Genomic DNA, 21,337 nt, shown 5'->3' on the forward strand with positions numbered 1-21,337 from the left:
GTAGGTTATAGTCTAAGTAGCACGGGGATGGCCACATCATGGTTTTGATCTGGCGGAGATTAATTTTGATTGCTGTTGTTAATGCTTCCTGAGATCTGTAGCAGTGTTTTTCTCTAACGAGTGGTGTGACAAAAGATGTTTCAGGAGGTGAAATCCTTCCTGAAAGCAAGTTGGACATTCAGGATTTTTTTCCTGACCAAAAGTTCACATAAGCGCTTTTGCAGCCCTCAAGTGTTTCAGTGCAGTCAACCATAAAGCTGCATAAACAAATTGTAGAGCTAAAAAACAATGTGCTGCGGCTTTTAATTTTGTGATTTTTCTTCAGTCTCCCCTCATGGATCTACTTCCTGCTTGTAACTCTTTCATAAAATAGACATAATGCTGCTACATAACTTATTTATTATGTTATTTGAAGAATAATATTTGCTGTAAGCAAAAGGGGGAAGTGTAAGTAAGCTTTCAGAATCAATGAGCCAGTCTAACCCAACTTTTAATAAAATTGCTACATGTCTTTCTACCATTTTATACGCTGAACAAGGCCATGGTTATAGATAACAATTATTGTCATACCTAAAGGTCTGAATGTACATATATATTATTAATGAAGAGCATTTAGCATGGCAACATAGTTACAATTGTAGGTTTTTAATTTTTCTTTTTTTTTTTTTTTCACTGCAGCTGGAACTCCAGAAGACAAAATGCGATTATTTCTTATCTATTACATAAGCTCAGCTCAGGCACCTTCGGAGGTACATATGTTCTTTTCAGCTTCCAACACCAAATTCTGCCACACAGGATTTTTCTGTATCGTTTCAGCACTGAATAGGTATTTCTGCTTCTCTTTGAAGCAAAGTATGAAATGCCTAGGAAATATTAAAACTTTAAATAGATTTTCTAGTATTATCAGGGAATCTGCTCACAAAGCTTTAGCCACTGTTTCAAAGGATATTAATGGCTAGTAAGGAGCAAGATTATCTTTTTAAATATTTAGTTCAGAGTTACTGCAGGACACATCTTGGCATGGTTTCTATTATTCTGCTCCACTGCTCAATAGAAGAAGTAGATAAAACAAAATGTTAATATGGCTCTTCACTCTGTCCTTGAGTATGCAAGAATAATTGTATCAGTTGACTAGCAGATGAATAAAGGAGAAAAACTTCTTGTGCCAATATTTGAATAATTCAGGAAACAATTTCTTAATATTTCTTTTGAACTTATTGTTAATTTCAAGAAATATTGTTATATGGTAGAAATATTATGTGGTAGAGAAAATACATTGGGTTAGGCAAAGAGAAGATATTCTTATAAATGTGTATTAACTTCTCTTCAGTTTTATTATTTGCTGTTCTGACATTTTACAGACACCAGTATTCTGTCAGGTTGTTTAAAGATGCTGATATGACTCTTCCCGTATCTGAAAGTGCACAGGATTTAATTTCATAAACACAAGTTTAATGAGAGCTGCTCGTAGCGAGTTGTGTTTGAAGTTATATTTTCATACTTGGTAGGAAGTGGGATTAAGACTCATAACTACTTTTTAACTTTGGTTAATGCTATAACTTTACTTATTTAATGTTTAGATAAGGATATCTCATCTTTGCACATAAAGAGAGTTAAGAGTAGTTTCAACCTTTTGCAATTCTCCATTTCATAATTTCAGATTGATTTGGAGCAGTATAAAAAAGCATTGACGGATGCAGGTTGTAATCTTGCTCCTTTGAGCTACATAAAACAATGGAAGTAAGTAACTCAGCATTGTCATGAAAGAATTATGTGTTACTTCTCATACATCATAAATTATCCTTAAATATTCATTCTGGCATATTTTTTTGCTCTCAATGTGTAATGGTCATATATGCAAATCTTATTTTAAAACTAAACCCCAGTAATGCAAGAACAGTATTGAACATGACACGTAGTAGCTTACTTAATGATCCAAGACAGAAACAGTTTACTGACTTAAATGAAAAGTTATGCTAGTTCAGACTCCGGGTTTTTTTGGCTGATACCAAAGGGCCATGCTGCCTATCAGTTACTCTAGTTTTACAGGGTATCAGAATAAAGTCTTTGTCTTGTAAGTATAAAATCTAATTCCTTTCAGTTCCTGAACTCCTGTATTTCTAGACAAGGCGGATGTATGTAATAAATAGTAACTTCCTGAAAGAGTTTGAGAAGCAGAAGTTTTTTCACTTGCACATGACCAGAGCGGAACATTCTACAGCGGTTTGTGCCATGAGATAAGCATTTGATTTCTATCCCTGCTTTCACAGGGCTTTCACTAAGATGGCTTCAGCTCCAACCAGCTATGGAAGCACTACGCCTAAACCTTTGGGGTATGCTTTTGATTAATTTTCTGTAAGCCTTTCGGTTCTTTAGCTTATTTTAATAGTACTGAAAGTGTGATTAGTGCTATATGAGGCCCGGAATAAAACATTTCCTTATTTGTAAGAAGTTTTAAGTTCCACATAATTGCAAGCACTCATCTCCCCTTAACAGTGCATGGGACTTACACACAGGAAAATAAATGGATCTGTGACTGAATCTACAGAGTAACTTAAGATAGTGATACCTACACCTGCACATTCAATGTACAGGCTCACATAGGAGAAGAATTCAGCACCAGGAAATGGATCTGTGACAGCCATCATTTTGAGCCGTATTTAGTCAATGGCAGAAGATAAGAACAGCCCTGTGTATTCAAAACTGGTTCTCTCCAGGGCTTGGAGACTGTCTGGGATGCAAGAACACGCTGCTTTTTCATTAGGATGTCCTGGGATGGGTGTCTGTCTGCTTGTTCAAAGGTGTAGTTACTGGTTTCTAGACACGAATAGAAAAGATAATGACACACGCTAAGGGTACGTATAACCCATACAGGATGCAGGGTATGGGACTTGGGTCTTTCCATGCTTGAGAGGATTGGAATCCTCATTACCAGCTTAACTTTCAGGAATGCACTGTCACTGTCATAACGGAACTGTGGCGCAGTATGTTTAGAGAGAATTCCGGTGCTGCTTCACTTTGGAAAGTTACTGGTTGGTTGGTTGGAGACACTGATCATCTCTGTTAACTGTGGTGATTAGGACGCCCACCTGAAAGGAGTGCTCAAATCCTGCGTTACCAAAGTTGTAAAATAAACCATTCCATGGATAAAAGACTAGAACTCAAGCCTCCTATTGATAGTTGAGGATCTGACTGCGAGATTATAGGCATATTCCCATAGACTTGGTTGCTCTGTGAATGAAGGATATAGTTCATCACAAATTGAATGACTTGGTACTTAAGTCCCTTCAACTTCAATGGGAATTGGATGTCAGCATAAAGCTTAAGAATGCAAATTTAAAAAATAATATTTTACACGTCATCTTTATTTTGTTTTTCAGTCTGTTTTCACGTGTTATGAATACAGGATCACAGTTTGTAATGGAAGGAGTGAAGAACTTGGTACTGAAGCAACAAGTGAGTTTAAAAACCAATTTAAAAAAGGTCTATCACATGAGCACTGTGAACATTCAGAAAATCAACTTTCAATATCTCTGTCATATTAATAAAATCAGTTGTACAGTAAAAAAACAAACATCAGCATTTGCTGGTGGATAGTTCTATCACTTTGTAGCTTCCAGTTTTTAGGCAAGTGACGAATAATGCTCAGATTTTCTTTGAATACCCCCATTAGTAAGGAATTAGATTCCAGCATGTGTGATTTCAGCATTATAAAAAGAGCAGCTATGGAATACTCAAAATAGGCTAGACCTTCATAAACAAAAAACCCCCTCCTTGTCTTTACTTAGACCAACATGTATAAAATGCATGTGTTACAGAGTGATTGAACAGCTGAAAGCATTCGTTCCCTGTTCAGTTGCAATTGAAGCATTTCTAGTTTTCACACAGAAGTGATGTAAGCAACCATAATCTTGAAATGTGCTTGAAAATCGAAGTGTGTTTATAATGACAGGGCCACTTTCAGATATTCACTTAACTTTAGAAAATATTTCCGAGCATAACTTACATGCAAATTTCAATGTACACCCCCCAAAAAAGAGAAGAAACAACAAAAAATAGACACTGGTTGTATAACTCGTTATAGCTGAAATTTTGAATTGCGGTTCCCAGAAACGTGCTTCCCTGTAGAGGATGCGTTATTTTCTCCAATATGCATTTTTATCACATGGCAATAAATAAGTATTTACAGTTACAAATCTTAATTCTGTAATATTTTGACATGAGGATTTCTAAGAAGAAAATCAGGCATCATATTGTAATTCTTAGTGAAGAACCAGAATTTAATTTAGAAATACAGCGTATCTGAACTAAGTAAAATGAAATTTCACCTCTAATTAAATGTGCATCTTTTTGACATCGTTGATGTTGTCATAGCTGTTGTTTGTTTAGTCATCCTGTTATACACAGAAGTTATGCATGAAAAGTATTGGCTATCACATAAAATTCTTGAAAAATTGTTTCTGTGGCTTTTGTAGCGTAGTCAATGAAATTAATTCTGCGGGAATTCCACTATAACTAGACACGATCAGTTGCGTTGCACAGTGACAAATCAGCGGTATGTCACGAAATACAGTTGAGGAAACTGTGGTAAATACTCAGCTTGCCTGTACGTTGTATTTTATAGAGAGATCTTCAGATAAACTGTTACTTGTAGCAATAGATAATAATTATCTTCTAAATGAGACTTCCTATTCTTCTTGTAGTAAACATTTTGGTTTTGTTTTTTTAACATATGTGGCTTTAAAAAGTTAGTATTATTCTTGATAAAATGGCTTGCTTTGTTCTGTGTTCTGAGTGAGTAAGAAGCCACAATGCCAATGTTTTCAGGATATTTTTTTCCTGGCTTTTAATTCTTTCTCCAGGTGTTTTGCAGTAGCTCAGTACGATGCTATTCTTCCTCATATTTTTAAGCCTGGTGTAGGTCTGTGGTGTTTCTGTTAAAGTTAACTTTTTATTTCTCATGCGGTCATTTGGGGATTTACATTGTTTTTTTACTAAGCTTTTTTTAGTGTTATTTGTAGATCATCCTTTGGAATGTGCTTTTTTGATATATTCTGTCAAGAAGACATATTTCCAATCCTGTTGCTATGTAAACTCTCCCTCAGTTTATTATAACTAAAGTGGTTTGACTGTTTAATACTTCAGATCTTTTGTCCAAGCTAACATTTCCCATCTTAAATAAGGAAAAATCATCTTGAATCTCACCTCAGTTTGTTCCTTTCCAGTTCTTCCAAACATTTGTGTCCAGGATTGCTTTTTTTACCCATTTCTTCGACAATATCACGTCTTTTTTAGAATCACACCCTTATTCCCATCCTCACCTTTAATATTCTTTCCTTAAACTGCGAAGTATTCTTTTCATAAGAATTCATACATCATCACGTCCGCTTACATTGGTAACACCCAAATACAAGTCTGTTCCTGTCTTCACACTTCTTTTGCACTGTCTGTTCATCCCTAACTAGATGCTCCTCAGATGTTTGCATTCTCTGTACGAATGGGTAATTTAAGTGATGGTAAAAGTGCTCAGCCTTTACAAAAAGTAAGAGGAGAACGGTTAAAAGCAGTATTTCAAATGCTCTGTAAATTATTCCATAAACAATAGTGTGCCTGTGAATAATTCTTAGTAAGCATTTCAGCATTCCATTAATTTGACATTATGTTTTACAGAATCTACCGGTCACACGTATATTGGACAACCTTATGGAGATGAAGTCAAACCCTGTGAGTATAACTACCCTCGCCTCGAAGGAGATGGAACAGATGAGATCTTGAGGCTGTGATATGTAATATGTTATGGCTATTTTTCTTCATGATAATGCAATTAAATCTAATCATGCTGTGTCTCTAGAACCATTTTCATAACCATTTCATAAGATTTTTTGCAGAAAAAGTAGTTTCTAACAATGAGGATTTATTGTGTCTCATTCGAACTAGTGTTTTTGAGGTTTTTTTCCTATTCTGAGCTTCTATTACTCTTGTATAGAGTAATATACCAAGTTTCTGTTGCTCCTAGATTTCTGAAAGTTAAATAGTGGGCTGAGATTTTCTTTGCGTCACTTTTTTTTTTTTTTAAGAGCAGAATTTCAGAAGTAAAGTAGTTACAGAGGTATGTTAGAGCCAGTTTTGTTTCCCACATCTTTAAAGCTTTGCTATTTAGAGGAAAATATTTTAGCCCTCATGCAGTCTTCCAGTTTTCAAGGAGAGTTGTTCTTATGTCAGAAAAGTCCTCTTTTCCCCTTGTTTCTGTGAAATTGAAGTCAGACTTACAGAATTTACAAACTTTTAAAATGCTTAAACGTTAGCTAGATAGTCAAGACTGAAAACAGCTCTGAGTCTTTCTATGCGCAGTGCCTAGTCAAAGCAGTCGGTATTGCGTTCCTTCAGGACTCTTACGTATGGCCGTCCTTCGCACAAGCTCGTTCTGAGAAAAACACCCGTTAGAAGTCATTTAGAAAGCTTCAGTGTGTTTGCCACGTCATGTCAGTCTTCCTGGTTTAGTGACGTCTCAGCATCAGACAGAGAGATGCAATTGTAATCTCTCACACAGGTCAGTAGATGAGAAACATTCTTAGTCCACTTTCACCTTCAGGTATTAACTACACGTAGAGGGAGAGAAATAATGGTAAAATATGAAGATGTTCCACATGCAGGTAATCCTGACTTTTCTTAACCTGTCCTTCATAGGTAGTGTATGTCATGAATGCTAGCACAAGCTTTGCTTTCTCTTACAAACAAAGAGACTGGCGCTGGTTTCAGTGAATTGTTGTCCCGAAATGCAAGACCCGGAAAAGACATATAGGGCTAATTTTGTCTAGTCAGCCAGCAGAGGTCACTCAGAACACTTAATACAGAAAGCTGAAATTAAAAACTACACATAACATACAAGTAGGTGAAAAATGAAACTTTTTTTTTTTTAAGTAAACACTAGCTTCCTCAGCCTGCAAATTTAGGAATTGATCTGGAAAAGTTTACAGGTCATGTGGGTTTTTTTTACTGACTGGATATTGTCGCGTTTCACTTAGTAGAAAACAGCCATGATCACTTTGGTAATTTGGAGAAAACATTGATCTTTTCACTTGAAAAAGCAGAGAATGAGCCAGTCTGTCAGACAGCAGCTTCGTGTTTCACTGCCGTGCCAGAGCCTCGAGTTCATGGCCCAAAACAGGGAGCCCTACTTTTCAGGTCGTAGGAGACCAGGCAAACCCTGAAGAATGATTCTGCTAACCTGCAGGAAAACTGACAGCGACTTTCTGAGTAAGTTTCAGCTGACAGAAGCAAGCCAGAGAGTCATTGTGGAATACGTGTAGGCTTGCTGTACTATGAAGTGAAGTTGTATCTGGAAAAGAACCACGTGTAGAAATACACCACTGTGGCCTCTGTTCATCTTCTGATGTTTGAGGTCCTTTTCTATTCCCCAGAATAGAAAACTGTTGCACTACAGGCAAAATACAAAGGGAGGGGAAAAAAAGCTGAAGATTTGATTTTTTTTTTTTTACAACACAGGAAAAATCTCCTTTATACTAACTACAGTGCTCAGTGTATGAAACGTGCATGCAGATAAAAGTTGTAATGCAAAATCAGAACAGATTATTAAGAAGTCAAAGAATTATTGCAATTAATTTAAATTATTTTCTAAATACAAAATGCAACAATAAAATAAATATATTAAAAGTACAAGTTGTGCCATCAGCATCTGCAAGTTTTATCATCAGTTGAAATTTTAAACCTGTTCAGAATGATGTGCTGTGCACAGCTCTGTGGAGTTGTCTGTAAACACCTCTGTGTTCTCCTTGTCGCTGCGGCATCTCTTGCCTTGCAAGGTCAGCTGGCAGGAAGAAGTGAGGCTGCACCTGGGTTTTCCAAGTGTTTCAGAAGCAGGAACAGATAGAACCCTTCTTATGGGCAGTAATACCATCCTGTAATTTTTGAAACTTATCTAGATTGTTTAACTGTAGCTATACTTTTTCTTGCCATTTTTATTCAGAAACATTCATTGATGAGCTTCACATAATCCATTACTTGGATTTTGTTTGGATTTTTTTAATAGTAACATTTATTGGTCAAAACAGGTTTTTAAGTGATTGCTTTTGGGATTATGTTTTCATAAAGGAATATTCTGTTCAGAAATCTAATAACATAGTTGCTTTGTTTTGGTATTACTAAATAGAGATGGATTAAAACCTTAGATCTTCCTAACACAAAAGAAATAATGTTGTCAAGCGTACACATATTTTAATGCACCAATATGAAATTGACCACCACTTACCATAGAATTGTGGAGGTTCTTTTAAATGTTTTCCAGTTGGTTTTCCATTCCAAAATGTTTTGGTTCTTGAGTAAGGACAATCTTTGATAAGTAAACCTTTAATATTTTTATGACAAATCCCAAAGAAGTTTAGTCTCTGTCAATACAGTACATGCATTGTATTGACTTGAGAGGTAGATACATCTTATTTATGATATGTATGAATGAAACTCTATTTTGGTTAATATCTGTTTCGGTGAATATGGTGTCTTTCAGGCTTAGAATATACCTATATGGTTTTCTTTCATGCATTACAACAAAAAATTCTAAAAATGAGGGATTTCCTTAGGACAAACTAGTCATGTTAGCTTCTGCAGAAAAACAAATACAGACTGAAAGTCAAGGATATTTCCATGGGTCTTTTTCCATTTTAATTTGAAATCTTGAAAATGAAGTCTATAAATTTCGGAAGTATGAATTTTATTCTTGAATTGCTTAGGGAAGTCGCAAATTCAGTTGTGTGTAAGGAAACCGCTATACAGTTGGTTTTTTTGGCAGACTATTTCTTAAGGCGAATAAAATCTAGTAGGATTTCTTTCCCTACACCCTCAGAACTTATTTCAGCAGGAATGGTGTGTTTAAACAACAACAAGAAAAAAAGGTAGCTTCTCACGTTTCTGTTACTTTACTGCTTTTCGTGTGTCTCCTTACACAGGCCCACAGCAAAAAAACACAGCAGTAATACGTTCAGGAGGAAATGTCTGTAATAGTGGGTTTTTAAGTCTGATTTTAGTTCTGGCATTAGTCTGTCATTCCTTCTAACAAGCAGGGAAGCTGCAGCTCTTTATCCGAGTGATCGGTTTCTCAGATACCTCTCCGTTTTAGTGCAGCAATACCCATCCATTCCCAGCTCGCTCACTGCTGCAGAGCGGCTGTACCACCTTTGTGTGCGAGGCTGCCAAAATCGTGAATGCTGGCAGACTTTACAGATATAGCTGAAATTCCCAGTGGAGCATATAAAAGCATTTTACAGAGATTCAGTGTGAAATTAGATCTAAATTAAATTTTTTAAAAGCCAAACTTGAGGCTAAGAGACTTATTTTATGTAATTGTATAGAAGTCTTTAATATCAAATAGATTTATTCTCTGTGTGTAACCACCACATGTATACAAAGTATTTTGTAGTGTTAGAGATAGATATGCTTTGTGAGCTCTAATAAATTCCCCAGATAATCTGTCTGCAACTCAAGAAGAATTATTTCTGCTCTACAGAATCATCAAAACACAAAGATCTTGCATGTAAGCACCCAGACAAAATCAGCTGTATCCCTGCATGCAGTTTATCCACAAACTGAACTTCACAGTACCTGGATGAAAATGTAGTATAGAGACAGAAGAAAGCCAAGTAGTTGTCAGAAGGAGTTACTGAGAATTCTGTTTTTCACCCGTAATAATTGGCAAAAATCCTGCTTGTTGCCAGTAAAAATATTGGAAACGCCTCAGTGTTTTGTGTGAAGAAAAAAATTTTTTGTGTCGTTTAGACAGTCAGACTTTTCAAATTCTTGTGGAACTCATTTCTTCTTCAAGAGCTTAATTTTGATTTAATAGGAGTCATAAATCATGAAATGAAAAGGGTAAGTTACATAACAGTAGCAGATTTTGATCTATGTTGTATGTAGCATTCATTGCCATGGCACTGTTTGGGTTTGTAACGTGAAGTCAATGGCAGATCTCTGTAACATGGCAAATGTTAGCGTTTATGACTAACCGTGTGATGTTCCTCTAAAGCTGGTAACACCACGGATTTTCTTTCTTCATACTGCCTTTCTGTCGGGATTGATTATGCAACCAGTGTATTTTTTGGAAAGTATGTAATAGTCAATTTTAGATGAACCAGAAGCAAAAAGCTCAATAGCACCCTTCATAGCTCTCGCACTATTTGTTTTCTGTACTGGTTCCGTTATGTACAAACACTATGAATATTAGTGGACATCACAATTAATTTTGAATGATGTTCCTGCTAAATAGGAAATGACTTTGGTTTGAATGATGTTTAATGTAATAGATACGAGCAGAAATTCATAAGCCAAAATTCCAGTCTTTTGAGATAAAAACCTACTTTTTAACAGGAAACAGACGACTACCGGTATTTTGACCCCAAGATGCTACGAGGCAGTGACAGGTGAGTTTACTGTGAGTTTTACTTCTTTCCTTGCACTCTGTGAAAAGGCTAACTTAAGAAATACGATTTTATTTTACTTGCTGACTACAAGCAAGTAATTTTAATCATTAATTCTGAGTCAAGACAGTTGGGGTTGAAGGAATTCACAATGGGAACTTGGGTCAATCAGATAAGTTTTTATTATAACACTGCAAAAAATGTCTTTGTTCCAGTGACTGAACGCGCAGCTGACATGTCCATCGGTTCAGTCGCAGGAATTTGTGCTAATATTTAGCAATAATAAATGTGAGAATTCTTTATAATTCTACTGCTTGGTTTCTTCAAATCTTTGTGGGTTTTCACTGTTACATTAAAAAGTCATCGGATAGTGCACCAAAGTTTCTGTATCACTTTTTAAACTTAAAATTTTGAGTATGACCCTTCTTTAGCAATTTGTTAATATCTTTGCAAAAAAAAAAAATCATTAAAAATCGACTGCATTTGCTCTTGTATAGACAGGTGCACATTTTATATTCATATGCAAATGGAGAGGTGGATATAATTATTTTGCCAATAAGAGAGGAAGAGTAGTTACACTAGAAGTTTATATCTTTTGCTTTATGTCTTTGACCAAGAACTGTAGCTGCTAATCTCACCTCTAATATCCTAGAAACAGAGAAGATACTTAATTTTAACATACCTTCTAAAATTAATTTTCATCTGAGCTGTGAGAAGACAATCAGCTCGTTTAATTGCAGGGGTTGATTACGGGATGAATGTGGATCAGGTAGATCCAGACTTGGTTTCAGTTATTTACATTAAAGTCTGTCCCTGCTTCCTCTGTTCTTGAAACTTGGAAAGTGTATTTCTGACAGCAGGAGTAGTAATAGGAAACAAATTTCAGATAATATACGTGTTTTATTGGGAAGTATTATTACAGACTATATCATTTCAAAGATAAGCAGATTTTTTGAAAGCATCAAAGAAAAAAATTGCCAGTATTCTATGTTTCATTTTAATTGAAGCTTTCGTTGTTCTGTTATGCTTTTATAGAATTTTTGGAGATTTTGTGCAAAAGTGCAAAGATTGGTTTTATTAAAGCCAAAGGGTTTTTCTCATGTAAATATGCATTTTTTTACCCCCTCCATGTATTTCTTATGTTGCTTTAAACAATGTAAAGATGAGTATTTCCAGTAGTTCATAAATGTGCCGTTCTGTGTAGTTATAATAATCACCATAGGGAAAAACTTCTAATTTTTGGTTTGGGTTTGTTTGGATTTTTTACATAAACTCAAATTATATTCCTTAAATAATATTTAAGCATGGCAAGAAAATTCTACTATAGCCATATTGGGGTTTGTCTAAGTCTCCCTTCAAATATTTATGTAGATGATAAAAAAAATAGGTTAGCTGGCTTGACAAAATATTACTAGTTTAAAATAACAGTATAAAATAGTATAATTAATGGGATTATATTAAAAAGTGATTTATTTTTTTTTTTACTTTTTCCTGTTTTAAGAAATACTGGCATTTCTACCTATTATTTTTTAAATAGAGTAGGAACTGCATTACTGTAATTCAGTCTAAGCCAAACAGTGTCTTTATGTCCTGTGTGAAGCCTATGTCAAGTATAAACCGGTCCTGCCGTCTGAAAGGATGGCACAAAACGTCAGGTCATGTTCAAATACCAAGACAACTGGGCTAACAGTTCTGCTTGGGCGGTCTGAAGTATTCGTGACAGATCAAAAAAGCGTATTAGACATAGCCGTTCCCTCTGAAAACCTGTTTTTCTGACACGCTGGAACCTGTGTTGAGCCAATTGTTGGTCACTCAGAGCAAACTTCTTGAAATAAGGAAAAAGCTAAATTGAAGGGAAAAACGCGGTGTACTCAGTCTGTGGTAGAGCGTAAGATGTGCTTGGCTGCCTGGGGCTGCAGGCCAGGGCAGGGCAAGAAGGCGGTGACAGCGTGCGAGTGATGAGCAGGGGAGCAGGCTGAGCCCACACAGCTTCCTCTGTGCTTTTCCCCTGCCTCCTGAAGGGCCCAGGTGAGGCAGGAGAAGAGGTTTTTCCCCCCCTCTCCCTGCTACCCCCCAGGGGCTAGGACTTCGTGTGCAAGTGGAGAGGAGGAGTCTGCACACCCACACTGCAACCTGCCTCTTCCTCCTGAAATCAGTTTAACCCCAACGTTGCTGTGATGCCTGAGAGCAGAGCACAGACCTGCTGCCTGTGGCAGTTTGTGAGACTGAGGCATCAAGAAGTCTACATGCAGACACTGCAGACTGACTAGCTTACCTGGTGAAGATTCTGGTAGGCAGGGTTTGTAAATGTCATGAACTGTGCTAATGCTGATGAAATTTTTTACTCGTTGTATTTGCTCCTAGCTAGCAGCACTACAGCTAGAGCTTTTAAGCCCTAGGAGAAGTGCTGTCATAAAGCTTATGATTCAAACAGCAACCTGAAAACTGATGAAGCGGAACTCCCATTTACTCATGTATTCATTCCTGTGGAGTGAATGATTTTCCATAATAAATCATTGAACTAAAATGCAGAATGAGTGCAGAAAAGCAATTGTTCTGTTTTATATCTTTGTCTAATGTCACATAGTATTACATAAACATGATGTGTACATGATATTTATTTTGCATATTTGTATTAGTGTCTAATAAAATGTAAGTTGCAGTTTGTTTGTGTTTCCATAGCTCAGTTCCAAGAAACAAAAATCCATTCCAGGAGGTAAGTCACTTAGAAATTATTTTTCAATGCTCATATGTTAAAAGAAAATAAATCCTGAAGTCCCAGTCATTTTTGATGATGATGACTAAGGAAACAAGAGGTCTTGTTCGCAAAAACCACTTAGACTAATTACAGCTAGTATTAATTGTAATTAGCTGCTGTTCTGAAGAAGTCTTTTCATCTTCAAGGGACTATGTAAGCATTAACTAATACTGGAGATAAAAAATCTAGAAAAATCTTCTGGAGGTAATTACAGGGATTTTTTAATATCATAATTGGGTACGCAGCAATTCAAATCCCCCATTTTTATACCAGGTCTTTAAAATGCTCTCTAGATTTAATCCTTTGTCCAGCCTTAAACAGCAGTGTTGACCACTGCTTTGACTGACCGTATTTTAAACAGTCTCTCCAATTCAAGGAAAAAAGCAGAACAACAAACCTTGTGATTTTATACAAATGCCAGTAACTTTCAGTATTTTTCAACATAATTATTTGTAAATAGTACGAGTCTTACTTATCTGATCTTACTACGGAGTTTCACAGGCAAAATCTTTGCCTTGGTGATACACAAATGTCTCTGAAGTGTCCTAGCCGCCCTCCTGAACGAAAGAGATTCCGTGTGGTAGCGTATGTATGGCTAGCAGATGGCCGCAGCAACAATGGCAGTAGTAACGTAAAGTCTATGTAAAATTCACGTGGTATAGTCAAACAATTTTGGATAGTGAATGTTAACAAAAATGATGCAACTACTAAGTCTCCTTTTTCTATTCATTAATTGTTTTCTTTTAAACACAACCCAGAAAATGCTGATGGCCTTTACATGTAACATTATAGATTATTACCAGTTGTAAGTGGAGGGGGGGGGGAAATAATGAGAAAGTGTATTCCTTTATAACAGAAGTATTTTATATGTGTCCCAAATTAATTCTTACGCATCCATGGAAATATTTTACCTGTTCCTATGGACACTGGAGACATCTCCACACAAAAAAGTAACACGTTGCAACTGCCTATGTTTCAAATGTTGTTTAGTAGAAGATAGTGACATGTTAAAAGCTCTCAGCTTGCTATTCTGCATCCTAGTAAAACTCTTCTGTTGTCTTCTTTCAGGTAGGAAGCTAGTGGTTCTGTATCCAGTTCTTCTTAGACTGCAGTGTGATTAGGATGATTTTTTCTGTAGGTTTAATGATTTGGTATATATTTTACTGCTGAAATGTTAGGAATTTGAATGCATACTCTGATTATGTGTCTGTTGTTGCCTTTTAGGCAATAGTGTTTGTAGTTGGAGGAGGCAACTATATCGAATATCAAAATCTTATTGACTACATAAAGGTATGTGCACTTCTGCCAGTTGTGGTCTGTAAGTTACTGGTGGAAACCAGTTTTAGCAGGTTTTCTGTAACATTTGGTGTTTAGAAGATGAGGTCTATGAAATTAGCCGTAACATCCTTATAATATACAGGGTCTGCAAAAAAAGTATGTAAGAAATCAGTAGAAAATGTGGATTGTTAACTCAGACCAACAAAGAGTTGCTGTTTATGGAATTTTTGCTCATGTTGCACTTTTGAATTGAGTAAGTAAACTGCATTGTGCTTTATTTCATCTTCATACACACGAAGGTGGTTGAAAACTGTCAGCAGATGTAGCCAACTGAATTAACCTGTCTTCTGTACTGATACATCAAATGCTGCCAGCTTGGCTGTTCATAGTGTTTGAGAGTCCTGTTACTAGTTTTGTTTGCAGTTGTTAAATAAAGCAGCTGTAGCGTATCATGCTCGTGGAAGTAAAGAACTGCTCAGGATTCTGTAGTTTTCATAAGTCTCACAAAAGAGATACTGCAGTGTTTTTTCATATGCAACTTCGCAATATGAGGTCAGTTCAAAACAAGGCCTGCAGATAACAATATCTTATTTTACAACAATCCTACTTGAGCATAATGTCTGTTGTTTCAGAAACCAACATAATACAAATACTATGCTATCTGTCAAAGCAGAGATCAGATGGGCATCGGTATCTGAGCATTTATTACTTACCGACATTTAGAAATTTTTGCTGATGAGTTAATGGAAGCTTGTTCTTGATGTGCTGGACGATTTGACTCTGAGTAGAAATCGCAAGAGGTGTCATAGGCACGAAGAGGAAAATAGGTAACCAACTATGTAATGCTGGTGTTACTCTGGTTCAGCTGCCGAGCCTAGCAGCACACATGTATACCAAAAATCAGTGGATGGAGAAAAGTAACGACATCGTTACAGTCCTTGGGGTGCAGGGGTGGGATTCAGGCACTTTCCAGGAATAAAAAAAAAATACAAAAGGAACCTTGATGAAATTTTGAAGTAGGTAATAAATCATTTAAGAGCAGCAGCATACCCTTCTTCCTTCCTGATCTTGACCTTGTTCATGGTACAGTCGTCCTGTCCCATGGTGGACTAGATTGAGGCTTTTCACACAAATGAACAAATATCCAGCATCAATCACTGAAAAACAAGCATTTGAGAGTTTTACGTGCAGGTAAATCCTGAAGAACGTAAGCTCAGAATGTGTGTGCTGGGTTGTTTGCTCCCTCTAACAGACAGCCATTTTGGAACAGAGCTGGTCTGGATAGGGGAAAGGAGAGGAAGACGAATGTAAGCTAAAGAAATTATTTAGGCTCACCTTAGCACTTACCACTATTCTTGATAACAAATTACAGCATTCAGTGGGGCATCTGCCTGTAGCAGGGTGCCTTGTCAAACTTTTGGCTTGCTCCCTAGTTTACCCGAAGCCACTTCAGGTGCCATATCAGTTCAAAGGATGCCCAGCAACCTGTGTATTTGTGATGTATATTTGTTACTTCTTAGTAAAATAAAACTCTGACTCCCCTAGAGGCTAATGCATGTCTCTGATACGTAGCTGCACGCCAACAGAACTGAGGTTTGCTGGGTGTGCCTGTATGTATACGTGTGCATAGCCAGGGCATTTGTATGACGACAAGTTAAACACTCAGCGCTACGTACAAAGTGGCAGGAGGCTGAAGTTTCCAAGGAATAAAAGGGCAAAGAGGACGTCATTCGGTACACGGAGAGGGCAGAAGGAACCAAGAACTGCAAGAATGGCAGTGTTCGGTCTTGCGGCGAGTCAGAGGCTGGGTGTAGTTTTATTTCTTCTGGCACCTGTGGGCAGAGGTTTCTTTGTCATGAGCTGAAGGGTGCTGTGTGTTTCCCCAGTCAGCTGCATGCCTGGGCCCTGGGAGATGACCTCCTGGGGGGAAGACTCCCTCGTCGTTATTCTGCTTACCCATTTGCACTTGAAAAAACAAGAAAGGTTAATGAAAGCCTTAATTCCAGCTCCCATCCCTGGAGACTGGTCTGCCTCTCCCAGGTGACTCTTACAGGCTTATCCAACAATATTTGCTTTGCCGTGTGGTACGCTTCCAGCATCTGTTCTTTCAACGGATGCAGCTTATTAATTATTCTAATATGCAGTTGGTCTTCCTCCAGAATAAAAAAGAGAAAAGGCAACAGCTCTGTTCTTGCAAGGAGATACCACAAAGATTTTATTCACTGCTTTATTTTTCTAAGCACTATCTGTTTTGCTAGTTTGCCTCTGAAAGCACAGAGAAAGTATTTTAAAACTTTCCAAAATGGGAAGCAATGTTCATTCAGCTTTGACATTCTGGGGTGTTTTTGTAGGAGCACTGAGAGGAACCCTCAAGTCCAATTATTTGCAGTTCTGTGCTAGAGTGGACTATCTCACGTGGTCAAAAAGCAAGTATTTATCATGTCAATAAGGCAGATTTTGCCTTAAAATAGATACATCGGCCAAGTTCAGTTCAACGTGCTGCAAAACGTGTCATCAGAATTGCAAGCCATAGGGAGCCTCTAAGAGGAGACTAGTGAATGCTTTGTGCAGAAGAATTTTGCATGTCCTTTTTAATTTCCTTTTTTAGATGGTTAGAAAGGTACTGCTTGATAATCTGTTCCAGTGTGCCTGTGCTTGGCATTGTCATTTACCACAATAGAATTAAATCCAGCATAGTTGTTCAGTCATTAAAAAATACTGGACTTTGAAGAGTACCAAGTTTAATGGTAGGGGGTTTTTTTGACGTGAAGTGGTCTCTACTTGGCACTAATAATTATTTGGAGATACATCTCTGTTCGAATGGATGAAGTAATGGACTTGTAAGATGTGTATGCTTTTATTTAAGATTACACTTTTCAAAGAATATATCTGACAGGCTAGAAGTGTACATGAAGGTGTATTTTAGAGTTGCATGGAAGACAGCAGTCCCATTTCACAATGATTTGTGTCATTTAAGATTTTTGGTTGGTACTAGACAGAAACAAATGCTATTCAGTCGTACTACTGAGAGTGGAATCTGTCAAAATACCAATCGAGATCAAACCCAGACCTGTTTGGGCACCAAGAAGTAATGGACTATCGAACAAATACTGTTAAACCATTCACTGCAAACTAGGTTTATTCTGCATCTGATTGATATCAACACAATGTTTTGTTTCAGAATCCCTTTACAAAAACCGCTGGTTTTATCATCGTCATCATTATATGGAAATGAAACACAGATAGAAGTTTTCAGGCTCCAACACAACAGAAACAGTAAATGTGTTGTTACTGTTCATGGAGCAGTGCCCGGCTGCTTCCAGGGGTAGGGTTTGCCCAGGTGAGGTGTTACCTTCCCCAAGCCCTTCACAGACACAGCAAAGAGCCCAGCACACCAGTGAGTTAAAATGTGTCGAGTGCCCCATTTTTTTCCCCACTTTCTGTCTGCCTCTAGGCTCTCGTTTTCCACTTCAATTTAATTACAGGGTTTTTTCCTCTGATGGAACAACTATTCTTTTTCCAGGCAAAAGCACAGGACTTAAACATCATCAAGATTTTTTTTTTTTTTTTTTTTTTTTGTATAAAATTTCTTCCTGTCTTTTCTTTTTGTAGGGTAAACAAGGCAAACATGTCCTGTATGGCTGCAGTGAACTGTTTAATGCTACACAGTTTATAAAACAGGTGGGTACCTTTGATATCCTCTGTAATATTCTCTAATTGTGTTTTGACTTATTTACCTTTACATCTCTCCATGAATTTAAAATTAAATTGAAAGATTAATACAAGTTACTTTTATCTGTTTTCTCTTGATTGAAATGGGGATTTGGGGTCATTATTTTTAATTACCTTTTGAAGGCCGGTATTGTCAATGGGAGTTGACAGGTAATGCAGGTAAAGGAGTTTGTAATAATTACCTTAACATAAATCCTAATGAAAAAATATGACTCAGTTCTTGGTACTTTCCACAAACAGCATGTCTATCCGGCTACTCTACTGAGTTTTTTACAGGTTAAAAACTGCTATTCAACCATGATCTTGAACCATTGGTCTGAAATTTTGCTATTTTTAAATACTGGCCTAGGAGGAGCTTGAGGTTGTCCATACTTATATTAAAATCAATCTTGTAGTGCTGTTAAAAACATTATCGTTGCCATTGCTTCTCTATGCCTCATTTCAATACAAATGCAAAATGAAAATTACTCACAGCGGTCAGCAAATAATAGCCCTTCAGGACCTGTCACCGCCTATGGTTTTACTTCCTACTATGATGAGAATAAATTGCTATTCAACACTGGATTTTACAGGACTTAATTTATTCTTGTTGCACTTGAAGGAGACAAATTGGACTTAGCAGCTTATAACTTTTCAATGAGCTTAATCAACTTTTATTGACTTGACTGTGTATGTTGCATCTTTACCTCTAAAATTTGTTTAAATCTTGAGATGTGAAGCTTAGGTCCTCTCCCTTGAGGGTATGCGTTAAATATTCTATTACCAGCATGCTTTGGGTTGTAAGAAACAACCAAAGCTTATAGGACAGAAATGTTTACTGTATGAACTGGGTAGTAGTTTGACTGAAAGAATAAGATCAGCAGCCTAACGGTTTTCTGTCTCCTCATGTTTAGCTGTCCCAACTCGGCCAGAAATAAGACTGAAACACCATTACCTGGATGGCAACGTGACAACAAAGAATTGTTACAACATTCAGATATCTTCATATCTACAATTTAGTCAGTATATTAAAACTTAAACCCGTTTCATTAATACAACTTTAAAAAAAAAAATCTGTAATTAATACAGTGTATATGAACATTTCGGAAATAAACCTTAAAACCTGCTATATTTTTGGTGGGGGTCAGTTTCACATTATTACATTTTAAAGACAGTAGTAGCTACGGTATATGACAGAGCTGGCTGAAAAGCATAGTATTTTCAGGTTCCTATATATAGTTTCTGTTACAGTAAACAAAGCAATAGCTTACAGAAAAGGTCAAGGCTGCCTTCAGGAGATGTGTTCTTCTTGAAAGCCAGACGATCTTTATTTAACAAAATTGGTACCCGTAAATGTAAAATTTCCACGTCCTAGAGTAATTAAACTAAAGTAGATCCTTGCTGTTTTGAGAAGACAGGAAAGCTCTAAGACAAAGAGGCTCCTAAATAATGCTACTTAGACAAGCTTGACTTGCTGTTTTGAGGGGGACAGGAAAGCTCTAAGATAGAGAGACTCCTAAATGATGTTATTTAGACAGCTCGGCCTTGGGAGGGCAGATGCACCAAGCCACAGAGATAAAGAGGCACCAAAAGGGCAACAAGACCGGAGCAAAACACCCTGGAAGGACACGGTATACGTGATCTTAGCACTGAGTTTGCGCAGAAACAAAGGTCAACCAGCGGACACTGTGATGAAGAGTAGAAGTCTTCATCTGAAGACCCCTGACGACCACTCGAGGACGCTAACAGACATGCGTGAGAGACATTAACATAGGCTAATTAGTTCTTGGAAAAGTCATGAATATGCTAAGCATTTCTCGGAAATATAATGAATATACATATTGTGATTGTATTTAACCTGACGTGACAGGGTGTTTGGCGCGCACGTTTGGAGGAGAGATCCGCCGTGTGCCCGGCACCGCAATAAAGAATACCTGCTTAGTAGTCTTCCAACTATTAAGTCTTCGACTCCGGCTTTTCAAGGCATCAAATTGAAGAGGACAAAACTGCCTGTCAGGGCCACAAACAACCAGCTTTAGTGCAAGAGAACTACTGCTTCTAGTTCTTAACCCTTTTCTTTTGCTAAAGTCATCAGACTTGTACTCAGATTTGTGCAGTCTTTGCCTGGTGGTCCAAAAATGTACTGGAAGTTACCTTCAGTACACTTTTCTGATATGGTAATTTAGGTTTTCTCTTAAGGTTAAGCAAAAACTGCTTGCCTACACAGTCACAGGTTCCAACTGTAAAATGGTAAAATCTTTAAGAATTTTATTCTGCACTTTTTATTGCAACTGCTTTGGAGTGTAACATGTGGGAAGAAACCGAGTCATACTCACAGAACAGCTTTAACTGTTTTATAAGAACAGATTTAAAATACACTTTTTAACAATTGCATTAGGTAGGGGCGGTGTAGTAGTTCAAAGAGTCTCCTGCTAGAATTCAGCTTTGCCAGTAGTGCTAGCTCTGGAACGTGCGTGTGGGAATTGAGAGAAGATAGCAAAGCCTCTGTAGGGCTGTGCCTCTGGAAACAGCACGGCTCCTGGTGAAGCAATAATGGGGCTTTGGAGGGAGGCCGAACGTATGCAAACAGTGGAAAGAAAACACTTACCGTGGGTTTATTAACAAACTGCAAGATCTTAACAATTGCTGGCTTACTATAAATTCTTCAGCAGTGTTTTTTGCACTGTTCTTCAATGTCGAATGTTAATTTTGCTCTATAAAGGCAGTACTCTTTCCGAAACCGGATTTTTTTCAGAACATCTATACAAGAAATGAAGTTGATCTATTCCTTAAAAGTATCACAATAAAAATACACATAATGTAGACCATGTTATCACAAAGTAATAACATTATTTTTGTTACCTCAGATGAGTGTTGTAAGCTCCTCCACTCTACTACTATAAACTTCTGACTTTGCCAAGTCAATAAATACGTTTATTGTGGTGTTAATTATGGTTGTTGTATGTGAGCACTCCCCCACAGTTCAATCAGCGAGGACTCTCAGTGTCAAATGCAGTTTGTTATTCTAATTCCCTATATATATTATAGTTGTTAGTAAAAGCAAGGTCAAAGTGCATTTGGAAGAGAAAATTACATTTAAGGTGTTTATTGCTTCCTGTGGGAGTTTGTTCCAGGAGCTTGAAATCATCCATCCCCAAGAAAG

General features: G+C 37.2%; 1 protein-coding gene across 1 annotated transcript in view; it reads left to right on the forward strand.

Moving 5' to 3' along the window:
* Positions 1-21,123, forward strand: part of SCFD1 (sec1 family domain containing 1) — a 60,130-nt gene extending 39,007 nt beyond the window's left edge. Inside the window, exons 16-25 of the mRNA XM_075425143.1 lie at positions 679-749; positions 1,661-1,740; positions 2,271-2,333; positions 3,381-3,456; positions 5,671-5,724; positions 10,378-10,430; positions 13,110-13,143; positions 14,410-14,475; positions 18,076-18,144; positions 19,089-21,123. Coding sequence (XP_075281258.1) covers positions 679-749; positions 1,661-1,740; positions 2,271-2,333; positions 3,381-3,456; positions 5,671-5,724; positions 10,378-10,430; positions 13,110-13,143; positions 14,410-14,475; positions 18,076-18,144; positions 19,089-19,112 — 590 coding nt within the window. The 3' untranslated portion in view covers positions 19,113-21,123. The remainder of the gene's footprint in view (positions 1-678; positions 750-1,660; positions 1,741-2,270; positions 2,334-3,380; positions 3,457-5,670; positions 5,725-10,377; positions 10,431-13,109; positions 13,144-14,409; positions 14,476-18,075; positions 18,145-19,088) is intronic.
* The last annotated feature ends 214 nt before the right edge of the window (positions 21,124-21,337 follow it).

The sequence above is a fragment of the Opisthocomus hoazin genome, chromosome 7, assembly GCF_030867145.1.
Source record: "Opisthocomus hoazin isolate bOpiHoa1 chromosome 7, bOpiHoa1.hap1, whole genome shotgun sequence".
Lineage (NCBI taxonomy): Eukaryota > Metazoa > Chordata > Aves > Opisthocomiformes > Opisthocomidae > Opisthocomus > Opisthocomus hoazin.